Here is a 21,920-nt window from a genome sequence, read left to right as displayed (position 1 = left end):
ATAATATAAGCGGGCGACTTGTCCCTTTCTGCACCGGCCCATGACTGAATACGACTTTTCCCCAGAGGCCTTTGAGGCCCACATCCGCAAGCAGCAGCAGATAGCCCGCTGGGTTGACAAGACAAATCTCCTCGCCCCCTCTCTCCGCAACCCCTTCACCCCGGCCACCCCCGCCGTCCGCGCCCTCAAGCTCCACGACAACTCCGACGACCACCCAACAACCCATCGCAGGCACGCCTCTAGCGATGACAGGGATCGTCGTCGCACAAGGGACTCGGACAGGGATCGTGATCGTGGTCGCGAGCGCGAGCGGGACAGAGACCGCGGCCGCGACAGGGACAGGGAGCAGCACTACCACTCAGACTCGCCCTCTCGTCCCCACACAGCGACAAAGCGCCATAGATCAGCCTCCCATTCACAGCCTGCTCGTCCAGAGCCGACCAGGAACTACACAGTGCCTCCCCCGCTCCCCCTCAATACCTCACCCGTCGCCCAGTATCCACCCCCCACCACCTACCCCCAGAACCCATACGCTCCCAGAGTCGCCTCTCCCAGGGACTCGCGCCATTCTTCTCGCTCCTCATCCACCCAGGTGCCCTCTCCAACTTCATACTTTCCCCCGCAGCAGCCTCCATGGTCCGCACCGGCTGCATACAAGTCCATGCCTACTCCAACACGGTCACAGACAGCCCCCCACTACTACCCCCAGGATGCAAAGTATCCATCTACGCCCCCCTACTACCAGAATCCATCCTACGTCTATCCCGCAGGCTCTCCTGTCAAGGCTGTTGAATACGATGTCCGTCCTTTCTCTCCCTCTACCCGTGCACACCTACTGACCCCCTCCCAGAATGTACCACAGTACCCATTCTCTGCATATCAAATCAAACAGCCGCCACTTCTAAAGCGAATCTTTATGGGGCTCACCGGTGGAAACAAGCAGCACCACCAGCAGCGCAAGGTTCCTCGACGAAAAAGGAGCACTAGCTTCTAACACGCCTTCTCCCTGCCTTTTTTTCTTATTGAGTCATTTTCTTTCACTTTTTGCTTTCATTTCTCTGTACATCATTACAAGTCAGAGCTCGATGCTCCGTCTCCATTTATGAGTCTATATGACTCTTTTACATGCGACATCCACCACTCTACACCCTTTCGCGACATACCTTTCACACACACACCCATACACAACTACCCTGGCCAGTGCTCCATCATCATCATCATCATCATTTTCTTCACACATCATCATCATCATCATCTCATCCACATCCACGTCCACATATCCACACTATCATACAGATCCACTGGTTATACCATTTATTCTATATATCCGCCTTCAGTTGCTTGTTTTCAGTAAAGTAATACACGGGCAATTTTCCCTGTTTTCGATGATGCTCTATATCTAGATTCCAGCTGGTGTAGATACACATTTGCCGTCTACTCCCAACGCGCTAATGTCCTCTATCATTCTTCTCACACTCTACAACGGGCCTTCTTACAACATCCCAATCCGCCGGCACCATTCACACTGCGCACTGCGCAAAGCTAATTGCCAATGCGACACCCTGCTCAAAGCACAGCCCCTCCACGACCTTTAGGTCCACGACATGCACACACCGTTTCTCTATTACGATTCGACGGCGTCATCAAAGTGCTTCGATCTAATCGGTCCGACATAATGCCCTGCTTCTTCCCATACCTCGGACATCCGCTATCTTTTCCCAAAATCGTCCCTACATCATCCAAACCGTCTAGATCTCTAATCAAAGTGTCCAGACTTGTTCAATTCGGATTGCGCTGGACCCGGAGCCCAAAAGTCTCTTATTTTCAGTTTATCAGTCTCCGAAAATGTCTAGTCTTTCCTCTCTTTGGATTGGGTATCCTATCGGACCTCCGACACGCGTACGGAACTCGCACGACGCAATTACGCACGCGAACCTTTTCTGACGTTAGAAGACCCTTAGTGTGGGGTATTATGTATGCGTAATGCACTTTGGCATGCATCGAATACCCCACATTTCAAGAACTTTGGGGAGTTTTCCTTTTACCACTCAGGGTTTTCCCATTGTCTGTCTATCGATTCCCCGTCACTCGTCAGCCGTGACACTGATGCCTCGAGGCTGCGGGGAGGACTCGAGTTTCCCGGGTCATCCGCTCTCACCTTCCAACCCACATGCTTGTATCGTCTACTCTGCTCTTATGTCCGAAAGCCATACACAGGTTCATTTCTCTTCTAATCTCCTATGTAAAGGGTGATATGGCGATTTTAGCCAATCCTTTTTACATCGTGCCGAACTTCCCGAGCTCTCGGTGTCTAAAAGGGTGCCGCTTTTCAGTTTGCCGTTTGGGAACTGTAGGTCATGGGGGTGGCTATTCCGAACGGAATAGGTCATTTGTTTTCAACTCTGTTTCTAATTCCTTCTTCGAACTGTCCTCGTTCCATGTTCTTTTTTCCCCTGGACAGATCCTGAGTATCCACTGTTCGTCCACTTTGGCCGTTACGTTTTGTTGCTTACCCTTTATCAAGTTCCGAACCGTTCACATCAATTTTTCATTTCTGACTTGGTGTTTTCACCTTATCGATCTTCTCTAATCAATCTCCTCTTCATGAATTACGACTTGTCAACTTTTATGCCCTTTTCCATTGTCTCATAAATCATCTTCTACATCCGCTTGGTCCGCTTGCGGGCTATCAACAATATGCTCTACGATGGCCAAAAAGTAGTTAAATATTCTTATTTCGTTTGCTTTACGGACCTATTATGATTACGCCATGATTACTAGGATATGAATCTACCTATTACTTACTCTTCTTACAATCTCATGTCTAGCTATTAATTATTAGATCCTGTTCATTTCCACGTTAAACTTGTCTCTTTCAAATCACCAGACTCGTGCGCAAGTTTTTCAAGTGACCGACGGGATGTTCAGAGCTAAGTAAACTTCACATCGCGGATTAGTTTTCGTCATCTCTTACTCAGTTCTCGGTCAGACAGACGAACACGAGGAAGGGTACATGTGAGAATACAATGAGAAATCTTTCCTTGGTCCGGGTTAGCTTCGGGGTTGCACTTTTCCTTGATCCTTCACTGGCAACTTCTCGCGCCCATTCAAAAACTCGAGGTCAATTAATTGTCGTCCGACCAGAATCATCTCAAGGCATGTATACTTAGAAAGGGCAATAAATTGGCACTCGACTACTCTGTTCTAAAAGAATTTTAGACATAATCTGTGCAGAGGCATGTAATTAATTTCACCTGGGAACCTCTCATGTCATTCTTCACTTTGTCGGAACCTTCATACTATTGAGTTAGATTAAAGCGCTGTTTTGGGGGAACTTGGTCTTCTAAGTTTGGTCTGCCAAACACAAGAGACTAGCGGTGCAGTTTGCGCAGTCTCTCCAGTGCCCCGAGTCAATTTCGCGTGTATATTTTTTTTTTCATAGCTGATACTAATAGCTTTCTTTTTTGTCTTCTGATGACCTGTAGTAGCCCGGGTTCACACACGAACGAATCTTGACGGGACAGTGCCGAGCACTTACGGAGCTCAGTGAGGTGCAGGCGATGAATTAACTTGCACTGGATAAAATTCCATAAGCAACTGTGTCTAAACGGAGGAGAGTAACATGAGCCTAGCTTCTCTCCAATGTCAAGTCATTTCCGAATCCACGAGAGAAACACATGAGAGAAATGTAACTGGGAGCGCGGTCGTCTTGTACTTTTCAAGTAGCGTGAATGAGACCTGGAGCGCTGAAAATTTTCCCTCGGCTCATTTCCAGACTTTGCTGCTGCGAAATGCTATGCTAGTCAGATTAACTGGCATCATAAAACGACGCCGTCTTCAATATTGAAGAACGTGCTCCTGCCTGGACTATTTGAGCCTTTATGGCTCAGGAATCAATCACCAACAAATGCACTTAACATGTGATATTTTCTCGTATGTTTAAAGTGTACCAAAATGTGAGGGCGGAGTCGATACACAACCTCGAGCGTCGGGTGACCAAATTAAGCTTTTAAGATACGGGCGTCTATTTTTAGACACGTTGTCGATCCCCCTATTACTGACAGCATACATCCGATTTGTGAGTCCACATGTAAAGAAAATAAACGTTATCAGCCATTTCAGTCAAATAAACCTTGACATTAATACAAAGCCTGCATTGCTGTGGCTCAGGAGATGACAGTTGGATTAAAAACCTCATCTCCTATCCACATAACTTACCATCGCAACAATTCAGCCTTCCAACCGGAGGCAAGGTCTGCTATCTTACTGCCAAATTGAGTGTATATAGATAAGGGACTGTAATTCGAGTGGCCAATAGTTTGCAGATATAAAATCAACGCAAGTTCGATGTCGATTATATACAGGGAGATTAGGGAAATTAACCGAGCACAAGGCAGCCCCGTTCCTGACGTGCATCTAGCGTTGATAGTATAACCACCCCCACCGGGTATGAGAAGGCAAGTTCTCCATTACTTGCTGAAATGAGATGCAACGTTCTCTCTGTGATTGGCGTGTGTCGCAATGGTACTGGTGGCGATACCGTTATCATGCACCTGGCCATGATCAGACAGTGGAGAAGCTTCAGCCCTTGAACAGTCCTAATGCAGAGCGTCTCCGCGATAGCTTTAACCCAATTCCTTCTGAGACACCCTGAAAAGAGAAATCACCCCGATTTCCGTGGCTCAGAGATGTATCCGTTGTCGATCTCATAGGTTTTTCCGAGCATACGCCATCTTAACCATGGTCATGACTATCCTTGGATAGCTCGAGTATTTTTCTGCGGGAGCGTCCACAAGTTTCTATTTTGGATCGTCAAGCAAGGGGAAGAAGTCGATCCCATATTCCCGAAAGGGTATCCATCGATCCTTGAATAAACCACATTTGGACTGTACCTTTAAATTTCTTGACTGGAAGGGCAGACCAGTTGTAGGTAGATGGCTAGAGGCATAAAAAGCGCATTTTCATTCGCGCGGATTGTCGGGTAAGAAGTTGGGACACGAATATTTTCAAGTCGCAGTAAAAAAAATATACAGTCCCCAGCATCTGGCGACTTGCCGCTCTACTCATTGTAACCTGGACACTTCGAAACGCACTTCGATTGCGCAAACATGCCGAAGGTATGTGGGGTGAAAACACACCAAACACGAGGATACGAGCACTCTAAGGTTGGGTGGCTTAGAATAGAATCAGGGTGCGTGTGGAAGCGGTGACGATCAAGTTTGGAATTGGAGGAAGTCAATGCGAACGCTTGCTGCTTGCGGAAGGCTGACACTACTGATACCTGCAGGCGATAATTGTTCATCGATTGCTATCCGCAACATTCCGTATCAAAACCATTTCCACTGGATTTCATAAGTTTTCTTGTTGGGTTTGAAGCAAGAAAAAGAGGGAAAACTTCGGGCCTTCGCCGTACTGAGGAATATCCCGATATTGGGTAAACGAACATTTCGACAGAGTTGGACAGTGATCCGTCGAAGAGTGTGGCGCATTGCCAAGACAAGCATAAATAGAGATTGCTCTAAGACGATTATGATTTAAATCATGGTTCGTGCAACGTTTTGCAACGTGTGGATTTCATGGCCCTAACAGATAAAAAATCAATAATCATTACTCCTTGATAATTAAGTACAACTGTAATATTGTCGTCACGGGTAGCGTGGTTGCAACGCTGCTGAAGAAAAAAGTACAAAAACGCATTGCAGAGAAGCACCCTTATATCAAGCAGGAGTTCTCGATCGTGAAGATGGAATGAGCGCTTCGATGTCCTGGTCGATTTCCATATCATCGGGGGCTTCATGGTCATGATTTTCGGATGTGTACCCGCTTTGGGCGCCTTGAAGGTCGCCGTAGGATGCAAATGTCGGAGCGGGGGAATTTTCGTACTCAGCCGAGCCCTCTGGTTCATATGCAGTGAAATGTCGCAATGGACTGGGGCTGGGATGATGGCTGCCTTGCATTCCAGGCCCAATAAGGCCAGTAGGTATTGGCAATGAGCCGTACCTCTCCCTCTCCCGCTCTCTCTCGCGCTGAAGTTCTCTTTCTCTTTCTCTTTCCCTCTCCCTCTCCCTCTCCTCTTCGGCCAAAGCCTCTGCTGCTTGTTGTGCTTCAGCCTTCTTGGCCTTCCGTTTTGCTTCCGCCTGTAGTCTTTTGCGCTCTCGCTGCTTCCGCTTATCCTCTTCCAATTTCTCGGCAGCAGCAATTTTAGCAAGTTCAATTTTGGCTTCTTCATCCTCGCGAGCGTCAAATGCCCATTCTTCTTGCATAAACTCTGGATAGCGTTCGCACGCTGGTCGCCAGGTGCGTTCTATCATTGCTGTTGAGCTTTTAGGGGATGGGGGCTGTACAACGGGAGATGACATTCGAGCATCAGAGTTTATTGCTTGTGGATTTGCTTCATTTTCCTCCTGCTTAGGAGGTAAATCCTCTATTGATTGGATTGTTTCCAATGAAGGAGTGAAAGAAGTTGTCATCGCTGGTACTTCGTGGTCCAAAGCACCATTATTTGGGGGTGTTACACTGAGGGGGGCGTCAACTGTAGCCGTTACATCAGAATCATTCGAGATTTTGCCATCCAGGAAGTTATCGATATCCGGTGGAGGTGGAAATTCAAAATCAGGACCAGGATTGAGTTGCACACTAGCATCATTGAAAAGTGAAATAAACGGGAAATAACCAAGTGTCCCGTCGTCAAAAGGATTTTCTCTGTGTTCCTTTACACCCTCCCTTTGACGTTTTCGTGAGCTGGCTTTAGTTGTATCCGTTTGACGAAGAGGTAGGTAATCATAAAGATCCTGGAAGGCAATGCCTTGTGATTCGCCATTGACGAAGAATGCGATTCGAGAATTCGGCAGTGTTGGCAAGGGACGCAATGCTGGAGCAGCAGGTTTGTGATTGGCAACGGCGGGCCCCCGTTCGGCTGGTTTCCCATTTGACGGTTTTTTGTTCGTTGAAGGCACCGATGCAGAACTTACGGTTTTACCTGAATAATCCATGAGGGCAATCATTTCCTTCGACTGAGGATACTCCAAGATCTCGAAGACTTCTTGGCCTTTGAGATCTATGGGAATACGTTCACGCTTTAAATGAGCTGGGTCATAAGGGTCCTTTTTATTGGGTTGCCTGCGCGGAGGAAGTGAGATATACATTCCAATAACGTCACCCGTACCAAATGGACGCCCGTAGGTACGGGGACGCGACAGGGTGACCTTCTCGCCCGTTTTGTCGCGATAGCCATAGCTATATCCGTCGAGACCAACGGGTGCATTGAGAGGAGCCTCTCGTCTTCCCCAACCAAGTCGTACATGCCCTCCTTCGCGCCTCGAGTCCTCAGAAGTATGTTCTCCTCCGCCGTGCAGAATCTTTACCTCCATATACCATTTCCCTTCACGAATTGGCGCGTTACACCGTGCACTGCGGAAACCTTTGCTTCCTGCAATTTTTAGTCCATCCTTTGAGACACGGAGAAAAGGGCTTCGGTCCTCCCAGCTTATGCGAAAGCAAGTGGGGTTGCTTTCGATGGTTCGACACGGTGCCGCATGTCCTGGGGGGTTGATTCCGGCAGGAATATACCGATATCCTACTCGATTCACGCCAATCATTTCTGTTTTGAACCATTCCGAACCCTCAGGAGCCGGAATGAATGTTGGACCTCGCGAAATTGTGAGGATTGGTCTGGAGGAGAGATCTGCGCGCGAAGTAGCGAGAAGACTGCGGAAGGGCTAATTAGATTTCCAATGGGTTTAGACATGATAAACTGACTCTGTGTTGTTTGGGTTGTTGCCCGCATTGTCTGAAGGTGCAGGTGAGGAAGCAGCGGCCTGGGTTGTACGTTTCCGTTTGTTCGAGCGCGACGGAGCAGTGATAGGCGTGGAGGTAGCTGGAAGTAAGAGGTGACCGTTGGATACTGCAGGGAGTTCTGAGAGTTCCTGGGGCGGCGGTGAGGAGCCTTCGATTTCAGCTTGCATTGAGAGCGGTGCTGAGAGAGAGTCACGACTCTCAATAATGGCCCCTTCCTAATTAGGCGTCTCCGATTATGGCTGAGGCCTGAGCTCCGAGGCCTGACACTCTTACACACATACTACCACCCACGCGCCTATTCCATGACTGCTCTTAGGTACGTCGTCTAGCCCCCCACCTGTAGTCATCAGCACTCAGTCGCTCTATCTAGACGAATTCAAAGGGTGATCGCACCCCAATGTGTCTGATAACCCGCACGCGCTGACTTCTTTCATATCAGGAACTCGCCGACATCACGTCCAATCCTATTGCTGTATTGTTGTCTTAGTACCGCTGGGAGCATATATCTGACTACTGGCCTTCTTCTGCATAGGGGATCAGCGTTGAGCCGCAGGAGGATAATCTTTTTGAGTGGAAATGCTCCATCAAGGCTGAAGTGTGTCTCCTTTCCTTCCGCTTAGATACAGTGTAACTCACCTTTCATTATAGTCAGATTCACCGTACAAGAACGGGACTTTCAATTTCAAACTTTCCCTGCCGCCCAATTACCCATTCAAAGCGCCTACTGTGTGCACCTCCACCTCGGAATCTTGGAACGCGTTCCTCACTAACTGGCTTGGTTGCTTTGCTGTAGGTGACCTTTACAACTAAGATCTACCACCCAGGCATCAATGAAGAGGGTTCTATCTGTGTTCCTATCCTTAGAGACGAGGTGCGCATTTTTACTTATGTATACGGAGGTTTCTCTGGTAGCTCATAACTTTCCGGACGTACAGTGGAAGCCGGCTGTTACTCTGTCCACGGGTGGGTGTGCTTCTGTTGTTCGCGAAGCAGGACCTCAATATTTGGCAGTGCTTGCTATCATCCAGGAGAAGGTCAACAACCCCAGTCCCGATGATCCCTATGAGCTTGAAATTGCTGCGGTATGTCGCTCGGGCTCAACAGAGCATCGATGCTGATTTGGCGATTTACTAGCAACTCAAGAACGATAAGGGCAAGTTTCTGTCCATCGCCAAGGAGTGGACAAAGAAGTAGGTGATTTGTCCACCGGTTCAGATATCTGATTCTAAGCACGATGGCAGATATGCGAGCTAAAGTTGGATATTGTGAAGCCTTGTACTTTATCTTTTGTAACATTGTACTACGAGTCTGCAAGATTTACTAAACTAAGTGGATATTTGTGTATGTTTGGTGGGGTCATTTAACCGATGATGGAATTGATGCCATTCGCGGAAAGTATTGAGGTCCATGCCTTTTACTGGCATTCATTCTTTCCTTCTTGACCGTCAGGACTCTACCCAGGCCTTTTTTACTTTTTCTTATGCTTGCTTCATTTTTGTTGTAATTTTTCGCCTTTTCGCGCTTCATCCCTGCAAAGTCTCTTTCTGATCTTCTCCGACTCCAAACTCGTGTTTACCACGTTGCCTCGTGTGTCTTTTGTAAACAGCTATTGACAAGTACATACCCCCGTCTCAACGTGTATAAGGCGAGGGCCGTAGTATCACACTATGAATCGTTTTCGGTAAGTCTGTATCATTCGGCGCGCATCGCACCGTCCGTCTCATTCAGGCCATCTGTCCGTTACAGGAAGCGGTCTGACGCGAAACGCAGTCAAGTCCCCGATCTCCAGCACACGCACGAAAAGGACGCGCAAAATATACTTCCAGAGCTGCCTTCCGCCAACGATTTTCGCACGTCGCTTATCTTGCCTGAGTGAGTGTCGGCCCTGCTGCTGTAACGTAAACTAACCGACTCCACTTGGCTCTTTCGCTTCAACACACACCAGCCTATCTCGTCGATTCTCCCTCCTCCGTTCGTCCACAGGCGATCCCGTGTCGTTAGAACACCTCAGGACTAGGCTAGCAAACCAGCGAGCTCGTGGTGCACAGAATCAAATTACTGAGGAAGAGGAGGATATGTTGCTTGAGACTTTGGGCAAATTGCGGTCGACGAAGACACCCTCGCCTGCCGCCTCCCAGGAGCACGTCGCTGAAACTGACGACTCAACGACTGTCACAAGGACATCAATACGTTCAACAGCTACATCTTCTAGCGTTACATCATCCCCTAACTCACGTTCAAAACGATACAGCAACAACCTCTTCGGCTCAGGGCGCCTACGAGACTACAACTATTTGAAGAGCGTCGCCTCCTCCAAGGCCTCAATTAATAGCACTCGCGCCCTTTCATTAACTCCTACAGAGGTGTCAACGTCGGCAAGAGAAGCATCTAACACCAGCATACGACCTGTCACCCCTGAAAACAGTATTCCTTCTTCAGTCCAGTCCAGTCCAAGTCCAAACGAGGATGGCCTTGTTCATAGCGCCCCTCACATCCCTCCGGCTCCATTTGGCGACAATGCGCCGATTTCCGTTGCTGAGTATCGTCTGCAAAAAGCCCTAGGACCGTCTGTACTTCGTGCCTCCATGGCGCTCGAGGAGGCCATCAAGGAGATTGAAGACGAGGTTGAAGATGAAATTTTGCTGCCCCGTTCTGTCCCCGTCCCGCGTAGTAGTTTGGACCAGCCTACAGCTGAAGTGGTTCGTGTTTCTCCCATATTTTTTAGTTGTGGAATGCCATTTTACAAAATTTTTCGCAGCAACGGGAGAGTCAGGTTTCTAATAACAGTGCTCTATATGAAGCTGCAATGGCTATATCTATTGACCAGACTATACACTCTGAATTCAGTGAACGCAGGCAGTCACCTATACCCGCTCGAACTGTTCCCGGCTACATCCCAGGCATGCCCAGGCCCATGACACCTCGAGACTTTGACTTTGACGAGCAACGTTCGCATTCTACTACACCTCGCGCGCAATCACCCTATACCGAATCATCCCCGCTATCTAATAGTGCTTCAAGTAAGGTTAGGCGCGAATCAATATCCTCGGTAACAGCGAGATCTACACCTATTACACCTGTGGCAGCTGCCCCACTATTTCTTCAAAGAAGTACAAATGGACGGTATACGCCAGACGATAGTCAGCGTGCATCAGGCGGTGATTCTGTCGAATTTGATAGCCCGTTGAACTCATCTATTCTTGGTCGTCGTAGACCTGCATCGCCACTCTCAGGCCCATCGTATCAGCCGATGACAGCAGTCACAAATCGACCTCCTTCACGGCCCACAACGCCTTCCAACGTAATCTGGACACCCAGTGTCAACAGCAGTAACGGGCATAGGAACAATCGCAGTGGTCACGGCCGGAATAACAGTTTGACAACAGAGGGACCTGCTTTAGATTCAGATTATCTTCGTTTTGATCGACATCATCAGTTGGGACCTCGCTCTCTAAAGTCTCCTGCGTTTCCCGACTCTCCCACTCTTGACCCAACCGCGTCATATTCATCTAATTTCGCGAATAACATCCTGTCGAATGGCAGTATGATATCGGCTGAGCGACCACAGGCTTATATTCCCGAAGTCGAGCTAGGTTCACCCATCCTGGGTGCCACACTTGTGCCACGGTCGGCCACCCCGACGCAAACAGCTCAGCGGTCTCCTATTTCTCCTAGCTTCTCCAGCTTCGATCTTTCACCACGCAATATCAGCAGGCGATCCTCTCGGCAAAACCCCCCTTCATCTCCCTTCAATATTGGCCCTTTTCCCTCTCTTGGGCTGTCACCTCGTGCCAATTCTTCGCGGTCTTCACTCAATTCGGTGGGCTCGAGTTTCCATTCATGGGATGAACCGGACAAAGTTTTTAGTGTATTTTCGGACGCGAAAGATCAACAAGCAATTGCGTGGCACGATTTGGATAAGGAACTGAACTCTATCCTGCCAGGTCAGGGCTCTCTGGATGACGATGAATGGGACCCAGAAGAGATCATTGAGCGGTATGCTGGCCTTAAGAAAGCGGACATTGCAGCTGTGCAGGAAAAACTTGTGGCTGCAGCTTTTGCCAAGATAGCGAATACCGACCCTCGAGATCGTGCACCTTCTGCGTTGAGACGGCGGCGGCCGTCAACCTCACAATCCAATTATAGAGTAAGTTATTTTTCTCAGTATTAAGTCATATTCTTATGCATTATTTAATTTTTAGGTTGCGAGTCCTCCTCCACAGATGCAAACTCCCGCCTCTCCTTCCTATGTCGTCGATGATAAACTTTCAAAAGCCAGCGCTCTGCTCAATTCTGTGGTTGACAGCATTAATGAACGACCTTCTACACCGACTGTCAATGTCAACGCTGCTGTTTCTAATCTCACCCTCGAGGATCTAGAAGTATCTCCCAATACTCGACGTAATCGTGATCTAGCGCATGTTCTTTTTGGTAACGATGAAGATGGAAAAGAGGAAGAAGAACCTGCAGGTCCAGCTCCAGAACAACCGAAACCAGACCCCGTCTTCTCTCCTCCTGCACCTATTGCGATCTCCACTTCAGAGTCTGTCACCACTGAATCTCCATCTCTGACAACATCTGTTCCTGTTTCTCCTACCCAACCAAATGCTATCCGATCACCCTCATTTAATTCTCCCTATCTATTGTTACGCAATCCTTCTACACCCAAGATACCCCCAACTCCTCAAGAACAGGCAGAACTTGCTCGTGCCGTCCAAGAAAAGACCGATGCCGCTATGTTGGCTCTCAACAAAAATCCGTCAAGGACTAATTTAGGTGACGGCTTGAAACAGGTGCCCTCTGTTCGCAGAAAGGTGGATACAAGCCAGATATCCACACCAAAACTCTTGTCTACTACAACCAGTGTCGAAACGATACCCCTCCGTACCCCTTCATTATTATCTAACAACACATCCAGCCCTGGCGCATCCAAGCTTGGATCACGGTTCAAGAAACTACGAGGATCTCTGCGTGCCAAAAATATTGCTTCATCTGGCGAGGAAACTGTTACTCCTGATACTTCTAAATCGCCGTTGGCTAGCCAGACAGCTTTTTATGATCCTGCTAAAATCAACCCTCCCGGCGCACCTAAACTTTCAAGTGCTACTGAAACAGGTCGATTCAAAGTGCCAGTACCTAGCCCACCTGCTTCTGCAGGACCTGGTTTGAAAGGATTCATGGCTAGGTTTAGGAACAAGCAACGCATGTCGGAGAATTCTTCTAGCGGAGAGAACCCATTCCCCGGAACAAGCTTACCTCTCAGTCCAACATCTTCTCTCACACCTCGTCAAGTTGAACCTACCACGCCCAAGCAGATGTCTCCGACTGATAGAAGTCACACATCTACTCCTAGGCCTGCGGGTCAACCTCGTCCTATGTATTCCAGGTTTCCGCCTGCGAATCCCCCTGTAGCTCCATCGCCACCTCAGCCTACACACACAAAGGAGCCTATGAAATCGCCGGCTGAGACGACTCAATTATCGGATGCTGCTTTGGAACAATTCTTTGCTGCTGCAAGTAATATAGGTCTCGATGAGAATGTCATAAATGCCCTGTTGGCCCGGTCTGGGTCTACTTCCTCTCGTAATCTTTTGGCAAGGAACAACTCCGTTGCTAAGCCGCAACCAACTCGTCAGAATGATAGCAAAGTGGATGCCGAACCGGTCGCGTATGTGGGTAGTACTGGGTCAGATCAGACAGCTACACCCACGAGTTATATTGTTCCTCCAGAACAGCAGCTCCAGCCACCTTCCAAATCCGAGCTTCGCCCTGCTACCCCAGAGGATGTTACAGTGACAAGAAAGCCTTCTGCCCGAAGAACCGATCAATTACGGCGACCGAAAGAAGGGCAGGCAGAGAATGCTGGAAATGCGATTGTGCGTAGGACAATCCTAATTGCATCCGATTTATCACCGTCAGATTTTACTGCGTTGAGCGCTCTCACACAACGAAAAACATCTATGCGTAAAAAACGTGCCAGCGCAACCTCTGTGTCCAGCCGTTCAGTTCACGACCGTGCACCAACGCCTCCTCCCCCGAAGTCACCGACCATTAAGCGCTTCTCTGCTGACGGCATGCCGCCGATACCTCAGATGCCTAACTTTGTTGGTCAAGCAGGTAAAATGTTGAATGCGCCATCTACGTCAGCAGCGGGCCCTATCGAGAAGTCTAACTCGACATATGACTCCTTGTAAGTAATCGTTGCTTATATCGTGAACTTCAAACTTAAGGCTGTTGTTAGGTATGACATGTATGCCGGAGAATCTAGAGCGGCCAGTGCAGCACCCAATGATTCGAATTCATTGGTCGACCAAGCAGCCTCAAAGGGTGAATATTTGGCCGCATCCGACGGCCCTGCTCTAGAAATTATCCAGTTGGCTAATGGAGAGACTATATGGTGAGTATTGTATTCCCCGTAAGCAAAATGTTTCAAAATGTTTCTCACACAATACTAGGAACATCGTGAATGGTTTGCGCGACGGCGACGACGAGTCTATATACTCCGGTCGTGCCAGTTTTGCATCAGAATATTCCACCCGTGAACCTGGAAATGACGGTTTGCAGGCATTCATGAAAGAGCATGCCCGATCAGGTTCAAAGGGCAGCATATCTTCCTTTGTTTCTAAAAAGAAACCTCAAGGGAAAAATCGCCCTGAGACCAATGTTTGTGTTCGCTCTCATCAAACCTTATTGACCGATATTCAACACACTCTATTCTCAGGTTTTCTACAGCTCCTCGGCACAAATAGGCCGCCTAATCGAGAGCCTTTCGCAAGGCGCTGACGCAGGATCATTCAACATCATCCCAAATCGCGGTCCAGGCCACTCTAATTCGTCGTCTTTATCCACCAACGATATCAATTGGACAGTGGAAGAGCGTCTAGAACATATGTTGGGGTCTATGAACAACGCCCCATAATCTGACTATTTTGTTATTTTCTTGATCTTATTTTTCCAGGTCGTGGTATGCTAATGGATTCTATTGAATGGGTGCTCTGCTATGTATGTTTAACTGTCCTGAATTCCTCCCTCCTTCCATCTTTCTCTCCAGTGCAGTAGTTGATAAATATGTTTGTCCAATAATAACAGCAAAGAAATTAACCCCCAAAGCAAGATGAAAGCGAAGAACAACACAAAATCCTACAGCCCATGAATGTCGACCCAGCGAACAACACACAAGGCCACGAGGGCATCAACTAGTAATGAATCCTGCGTGAATGAATACTGAAGAACAGCGTGCGAAGGGCCGATAGCCGTTGCCTGTTTGTAGCGACGAAACACCGCTATTCGTGTGTTGTGGGAGGCATAAAGCTGTGGCTAAATTTAGTAACGGGGGAGAGGAGATGGCATGCCAATGCGAACATCATACGAGGTTGGGTCGTCTCGATTCCGCCTCCACTCGAATCTCTTTCCCTCAGACGAAACGAAAGCGCGAGCACTGGATCGATTATCAAAGTTTTTTTGACCAGTACCATCAACTTCACTTCTCTCCGCGATAAAGACTTGAGTAGTTTTACCTGCTCGTTGAGCCCGCGAGGATAAGTTGTGACATTGGCAAGTGGCGATTCCCTATAGTCGCGCCGCCCAAATGGTTACCTGGGCTCCATTCGAGTTTCGCGCATACTTCCTTGTTATTCCTATAGACCTGTGAGGGACATAAATGTAATCACTTAAAAGTTTGTCAGCAATTCGCCAAGAAAAAGTAGCCAGGACCGACCATCGTCCGTACATAAGGCGTTAACAGATTGCGCTCTGCAGTCTCAAAGGAAAGGTAAATGGGTTTTGTGTCTTCACCAATGATAACACAACTTCGAGGATCATCTCTGCCGGTGAAGAAGAGATCATAGGTGGTGGATGCCATAAGAAGGCCCGGTGAATACTTGTGCCCAGACACCAGACACGAAGCCATGCTCCTGTTCTTATAACATGGACTCTATCGAGCCCTGGCTCCCGTGATTAGCGCGTCTCGGATCCATGGGAACATTTCCATCGATAGTGGCGCAGGAAGAGAAGCCGCCGTTGGATGTAAATGCGCCCCGAGCCTCGTAAATTATGCTTGCTTTATACTCATCCAACGCTTTCTCTAGTCGCTCACTATTCGGAAGACATGTCAAATCTGCCACTGCCACTTAAAGTCTAAAAAACTCTAGGCAATCCCCGGCACCTTCCCTTTTATGGAATGTGCCTGCCTCATTTGGTGCAAGCCTTCCGTCGTCCCACGATCAACCACGTTTTCGCCACGTTTTGCCATCTCTCCTCGGGCGTCTTCAGCTGCCTCCGCACGGTACAACGCTGGATCACTGCAGGACCCACACAGCCAAACCCTTTTTGGCCAAAAGCCCTCCAACCAAAAAAAGTGTATTGAAAAATCAGTCGTACATTCACAAGCCTACGAGTTCACCTTCCACAATGGTCTCTTGCGCATTTTGCGCGTGATATGTACAGCACTGTTACCAAAGTTGCTCTGCCCAAAGGCCAGAACAACGGTTTCCTCAGCACCAAGCCCCCGGGCAATCCCTCGCTTGCGTAGTTCAATGGCGTCTTTTGCGAACTTGAATCGAGCTTGGTCGGAGCCTATTGATAATATAAAAAGTTCAGGTCAGTGCTTCGAAAATGGTTACAGGGGTGATCCATGCTAACCAATCAAAAATGTGGGTGATTCAACGGCGGTTTTGAACATTTCGAAGGGCACGCGCGAATAAATTTGTAAAAGGACATCACGTCCATTTGCTCCGGAAGAAGGATCCTGCGGTGGCCTTTGAACTTCAAGGACTTCGGGAAGTGTAACCACGAGGAAATGGAAGACATCATCTCTGAGTCTTTGAGCATATCGTCCAAAAACTGATGTAGAAGGGAGGTCAGGAGCTGCTGCACCATCTGTGTTTGAGGGTAATGTATCGATAAATTCAACCCAGCTGCCGATGGTCTCCACCGACATAGATTGCCTGCATACGTTATACGCGTATTGGCACAATTCATCCATGCCACCTAGTAAGCAACCGGCTGCTAGAACTGCTCGAGAGTTCTCAGGACGGACGAGGTTGAGAGATATTGCTGAGTAAAGATAGCCCAGCGCTGCAAACATAAGATCAGAATTGAGAAAACAAGCAGAAGCCTGAGAGAGAAAGTAATCACCGATCGCAAAGCCCTAATAATAAAAGATCTAGATCAATGTATCTCTTACAGAGAGCAACAGGAATACCTACTTCTTGTGTGACTTCTGGTTCCTGATCTAAGTGAACATATATGATGCGTTGCCCAGTGGTTTGTGGAGAAGTAGACATAAGATGTGCAAGATATGGCGACCGCGATAATATAATGGCATGAAGGCGGTACACATTTTGGTGAACGTGCTGAAGCGGGTGTTAATATTAGGCACCGCAAAAGGCATCAGAATCCTCAAAAACGTACAAGAATCGTATCTGCGTAATTCTGCGAGAAGACAACTTAACACACATAAAAGATGTATAGAAATGCAGTACTTACACCTGTTTGAAATCCTGCATGATATAGATGGCTCACAATTTCCTCGTTATGTGAGTTTTGAAAGGGAGGCCTGAGAATGGAATGATCAGTCGGGGAGGCAAAGAATTACAAAGAGAGCTCTGATAGTCCTGTAAGGATACCCTACGCAGATGTCCAGAGTGCGGATGTGTTCGCCTCTGAACCTGTTAACGGGTGGTCGAAACTCACTGAGAATAGCCATTGGTTGGGTAAGCAGACGAGGAGGGTGAGCTGGTATTCCCGTCAAACGACGATTCTGCAGATATTTCACTGTGAGAGGTTGATCCATTTGAGTGCGAATGGCCATTTGTAAACGTTGATGTGGAAGGAATGGATGTCATGTTGGTCGAGGTGTGGACCGGTGGAAGGAGATAAAAGGGAGTGGCCAATGGATGAACAGCGCGACCGTTCTTTGCCAACTCCAACACCTCCGAACATCACACTACAGCACGTGACTCTTTACAACCGTGACACTTAGCTCGGCAAGTAAGTCCAATCCAACAAGCTACAACTTAACTATGTTCAAGTAACTACTAAGAGGCCATTGCGGAAGGCTTTGTCAATTTCCGATCTATTCACCACAGTTCCATATAAATCCTGCTCCCATATTTTCATCGTCACATAATGCGACATCAAATTGTTGCTGATTCCATTTTGCCTTGCCCTCGACCCACATATTGCTGCATAACGCGGCGGAGGAGCAGAGTAAAGAGTGTCCCCATCATCTAAACTGGTCGACCCCTTTTCTGCTGCGGTCTTTAAAAGCTATTTGTCGCGCCGTTCAGCAGACTTGACATGAGCTCAGGGATTGAGATACCCACCATATGACTCCGATCTGATGCAAAATTCTGGAAAAATTGCTCTGCAGGAATTATGCGGAACATGCTGCACCATGCAAATAAGAAACGAGGTATCTGGATATTAAACAACGTCTCTCGCCTTTCATAGGATGCCAATAGTCCCTCAGGGAATGTCTTGTCTAGGTATTCTGGACATCGGTTCAACATAACTGTTTAATACAATTTCACACGATAAACCGGGCGTGTTTCGCTTGCCTTCCCATTTGCATGGCTGTGGTAAAGTCGTATCAAAATCGTATACCCAGCTCTGCAGCTTCGATGCCTCGATCCCTTGTGAATCCATGTGTCTTTTCCTAGGCTTTATGTAAGCCTGGAGACTTACCACACACGCAAACACGCACCGCAGGCGGACGCGCACAACAAAACGGCGCACAAACGCGAGCCCAGATTGGGTCTCGCTAATCAACTTACAAAGATATTGAGACCGAAAGACAAAAGGGAAACAAATGACCTTCGTTGCTTGACTAGAACGCTACGCAACGAAGGTAAATATATTATAGTAATTTACTACACATCATGTATTGACTAGAACGCTACGCAACGAAGAGAGCGTTGTCCCTTCTGTTTCAGCGAGTGAGGCTGCCGATCCCGACAGCCTTCCACTTTTTTTTTGAAGCCGACTACGTACCACCGCCGCACACTGTTACCGTTACCGTAAATTGCCCACACTGTATACCGAATCGTCGCGGACCACTCGAGCGTCGACCCAACGACGAGAAGAGCTTGGATTACCCTCAGAGCTTGTTCCAGGCCTTACTGTTTTCCGCAAACCACGAACTGAACCCCAAGGTCCACCGCCGTCACCGTCTGCCTCATCAGTGAATCTCAGCTTCTCAGATTCAGCGACCTCTAACTCAGAGGACGAAGACCATACCGACACACACACTCCCACCGCGATCAGCAATCCGATCAGAGATCGACGCAATCGCCGCAACCCTAGGTATCCCACCGTTGTCAGAGTCAAGATGCCAAACGATGACGATAAACCGCTCGCTACGGTTGTCCAAAATAAGATGAAGGACGTACCGATTCTCACACCAGGGAAGATTGATCCTCTGGTAATGCAGCAGTGGGCGGTTGCTTGCCGCAAATACATGAAGCATGCAGCGAAGTCGCCAAAAGAAGTTGTGAAGTTTGTGGCCGATGGAATGCAAGAACCAAGACTGGTGGCTTGGTATCAAGCAGATTCCACACGGATTGATGAACTGCCGCTGGAGAAATATCTGGAGGAGCTTCAAGTGCTCGTGTTGGAGAAGAAGTGGGCTCACAAAGTCCGTGAACAGATCCTAACGTCCTATCAGGGCGACCGTATTTTCATCGACTGGAAGATCGAAATGGAGAATTTGAATGCGATCTTGAAGACGATGGCACCAGAGGGGTACGCCTTCCCCAATGAAGCATTGAAGATACAGCTCGAGTCACACTTGAACCAGGAGCTTCGTGAGTCGCTCGGATTCGAGCCAGTCAAGGCCACCGAATTAGCCGCCTGGTCACTGGAAGTAAAGGACCGTGACGACCGCCTTCGTGAGGAACGTGCACGCACCCAACGTCAAATCGATGCGAGCTACGCAACACGAGTGGCTGCACGCAGGCTTGACAAGAAATCCTTGTTATTGCGTCTCTCGGATAGTCCAAATCCCAACCCTCGACCATCAAACAGCGAGTTCGATAATGGGGTGCGAAGGCCACTGTTACCTAAAATCACAGCAGAAGAACGTACATTACTCGACAATCACAATGGCTGTACCAAATGCCGTCGATTTTACGTCAACCACCGCGCAAGGAACTGCCCAAATGGATGGCCAACAGCAAACGGATACAAGACCCTTACAGAAGAGATGGCATTAAAGGCACAACGTGAGAAGGATGCCAAAGAGCAGGGCACTAGGAAGTCCTTGCCCGTGGGGCAAATCAATGCTTCCTCCTCATATACCGTGCATGACGAGGAGACAGATTCTGATTCGTACGTCCCTACCATGTCTATGACCGTTCCGCACCTCTTTCCAGTTATGGAGATTGAGGGGCCAGCGGTTGTGGATTTTCCTCTTCGCATTCGACCAATGCTTGATACGGGATCTCCTTCCACAGTGATTGACGAGACACTCGTCACCCAGCTCGGCCTCCCCCGATATCCACTACCACCCGCCGAGGACAATTTGTCATCGATTGACAATACACCGCTAGAATGCAGGGAGTATGTTAAGATTCGGGTTGCATCAGGAAACGGGAGCTGGATATCACGGACACATAAAGCAAAGATTCATCAAAACCTATCTATACCGCTGCTACTTGGATTGTCATTTCTTTCCCCAGAAAATATAGTCATTGATACTCGGAAACGAACGGCTATTGATAAGCGTTCTGGATATGATTTAATGAATCCACCAACAAGAGATACTCTTGCTGCAAAGAGCACTGCTATCTGTGAGGGATTAAAGACGGACGCAGGGATAGATCAGGACAAACAGAGAAGATCGGCCATGGCAAAGGAACAACATCTGCGATCACAGGTCGAACCAGAGCGTGCAAAACAGTTGGTAGCAGCGATTAATGAGCAAATCAGCAACATTCAATTTCAGCAGAAGCTATTGCGCATGGACAAAGAAATGAAAGAGAAATATCGAGATCGCTTTCCTGACCGCCTACCAGACAACGTAGATATTCCTGATCACATATATCACCGGATACGATTGGTGGACAAAGACAAGATACATGCGGGTCGAGGATACGCTGCTCCAAAGAAATATCACGATGCATGGAAGAAGCTTCTTGACGAGCATCTGGCCGCGGGACGTATCCGACCATCCTCATCTGAATATGCATCGCCAGCATTCTGCATTCCAAAGTATAAAAACGGAGTACCTGACCTGTCAGTACCACCACGATGGGTAAACGATTATCGGGAGATCAATAAGAACACTATATCTGACAAATTTCCACTTCCACGAGTAGATGACATTCTTGCAGACTGTGGAAAAGGCAAATTCTTTGCAAAATTAGACATGACCAACAGTTTCTTCCAAACACGAGTACACCCAGACGACATTCACTTGACAGCTGTGCGTACACCATGGGGCCTATACGAATGGGTTGTGATGCCAATGGGCGGGAAGAATGCGCCAGCTACACATCAACGGCGAATGACAGATGCATTACGGGAACTCATTGCACAAGTATGTCACGTCTATCTAGACGATATTGTGATCTGGGCAGACACCTTGGAACAACTATCAGAACGAGTAGAAAAGGTCTTGAAAGCGCTTCGGAAAGCGGGACTTTATTGTAATGCGAAGAAATCAGTCCTTTTTGCAACTGAAATTATCTTTCTGGGACATGTTATTTCCGCAAACGGCATTCACGCAGACCCTGCAAAGACAGACCGAATCAAGAAATGGCCACGACCAACAAACGCAACAAATGTACGTGGATTTCTAGGACTCACAAGATATCTGGCTGTCTTTCTCCCTGCGCTCGCGGAACATACTAGCATCTTATCACCACTGACAAGCAAAGAATGCGATCGCGACTTCCCCAAATGGACCGCCGATCATGATCGAGCCTTTAACGCAATCAAGGAACTGGTTACAGGGGCGGAATGCCTCACTGTCATTGATTACGATGACCCTGAAGGGAAGATCTACGTGACAACAGATGCAAGCGATAGGCGAACAGGTGCAGTCTTGAGTTTTGGAAAAGATTGGGAATCAGCAAGACCAGTTGCATACGATTCATATCAGCTGAAAGACGCAGAAAAGAACT

The 21,920-nt window shown here is 48.1% G+C and overlaps 5 protein-coding genes across 5 annotated transcripts; 3 read left to right on the top strand and 2 right to left on the bottom strand.

Annotated features, from left to right (window-relative positions):
• Window positions 1-40: 40 nt before the first annotated feature.
• JR316_0003474 (uncharacterized protein) lies at window positions 41-994 on the top strand (the record flags this gene model as incomplete). The annotated part of the gene is made up of 1 exon (XM_047889247.1): window positions 41-994. One exon carries the CDS (start codon window positions 41-43, stop codon window positions 992-994), a length of 954 nt encoding a protein of 317 aa, XP_047751621.1.
• Window positions 995-5,717: 4,723 nt separating this feature from the next.
• On the bottom strand, window positions 5,718-7,964 carry JR316_0003473 (Set1 complex component ash2; the record flags this gene model as incomplete). Its single annotated transcript, XM_047889246.1, has 2 exons — window positions 5,718-7,707; window positions 7,759-7,964. 2 exons carry the CDS (start codon window positions 7,962-7,964, stop codon window positions 5,718-5,720), a joined length of 2,196 nt encoding a protein of 731 aa, XP_047751620.1.
• Window positions 7,965-8,099: 135 nt separating this feature from the next.
• JR316_0003472 (Ubiquitin-conjugating enzyme E2-16 kDa) lies at window positions 8,100-8,991 on the top strand (the record flags this gene model as incomplete). Its single annotated transcript, XM_047889245.1, has 6 exons — window positions 8,100-8,113; window positions 8,338-8,392; window positions 8,446-8,523; window positions 8,591-8,668; window positions 8,733-8,879; window positions 8,932-8,991. The coding sequence occupies 6 exons, from the start codon at window positions 8,100-8,102 to the stop codon at window positions 8,989-8,991; spliced, it is 432 nt and encodes a 143-aa protein (XP_047751619.1).
• Window positions 8,992-9,464: 473 nt separating this feature from the next.
• JR316_0003471 (uncharacterized protein) lies at window positions 9,465-14,716 on the top strand (the record flags this gene model as incomplete). The annotated part of the gene is made up of 8 exons (XM_047889244.1): window positions 9,465-9,478; window positions 9,544-9,669; window positions 9,743-10,496; window positions 10,556-11,944; window positions 12,000-13,987; window positions 14,039-14,194; window positions 14,253-14,460; window positions 14,519-14,716. 8 exons carry the CDS (start codon window positions 9,465-9,467, stop codon window positions 14,714-14,716), a joined length of 4,833 nt encoding a protein of 1,610 aa, XP_047751618.1.
• Window positions 14,717-16,186: 1,470 nt separating this feature from the next.
• JR316_0003470 (uncharacterized protein) lies at window positions 16,187-17,642 on the bottom strand (the record flags this gene model as incomplete). The annotated part of the gene is made up of 6 exons (XM_047889243.1): window positions 16,187-16,371; window positions 16,438-16,872; window positions 16,982-17,150; window positions 17,209-17,229; window positions 17,284-17,353; window positions 17,491-17,642. The coding sequence occupies 6 exons, from the start codon at window positions 17,640-17,642 to the stop codon at window positions 16,187-16,189; spliced, it is 1,032 nt and encodes a 343-aa protein (XP_047751617.1).
• Window positions 17,643-21,920: the final 4,278 nt, after the last annotated feature.

This window comes from Psilocybe cubensis, chromosome 3, assembly GCF_017499595.1.
Source record: "Psilocybe cubensis strain MGC-MH-2018 chromosome 3, whole genome shotgun sequence".
Lineage (NCBI taxonomy): Eukaryota > Fungi > Basidiomycota > Agaricomycetes > Agaricales > Agrocybaceae > Psilocybe > Psilocybe cubensis.
This window is presented reverse-complemented; position numbering and strand designations above follow the sequence as displayed.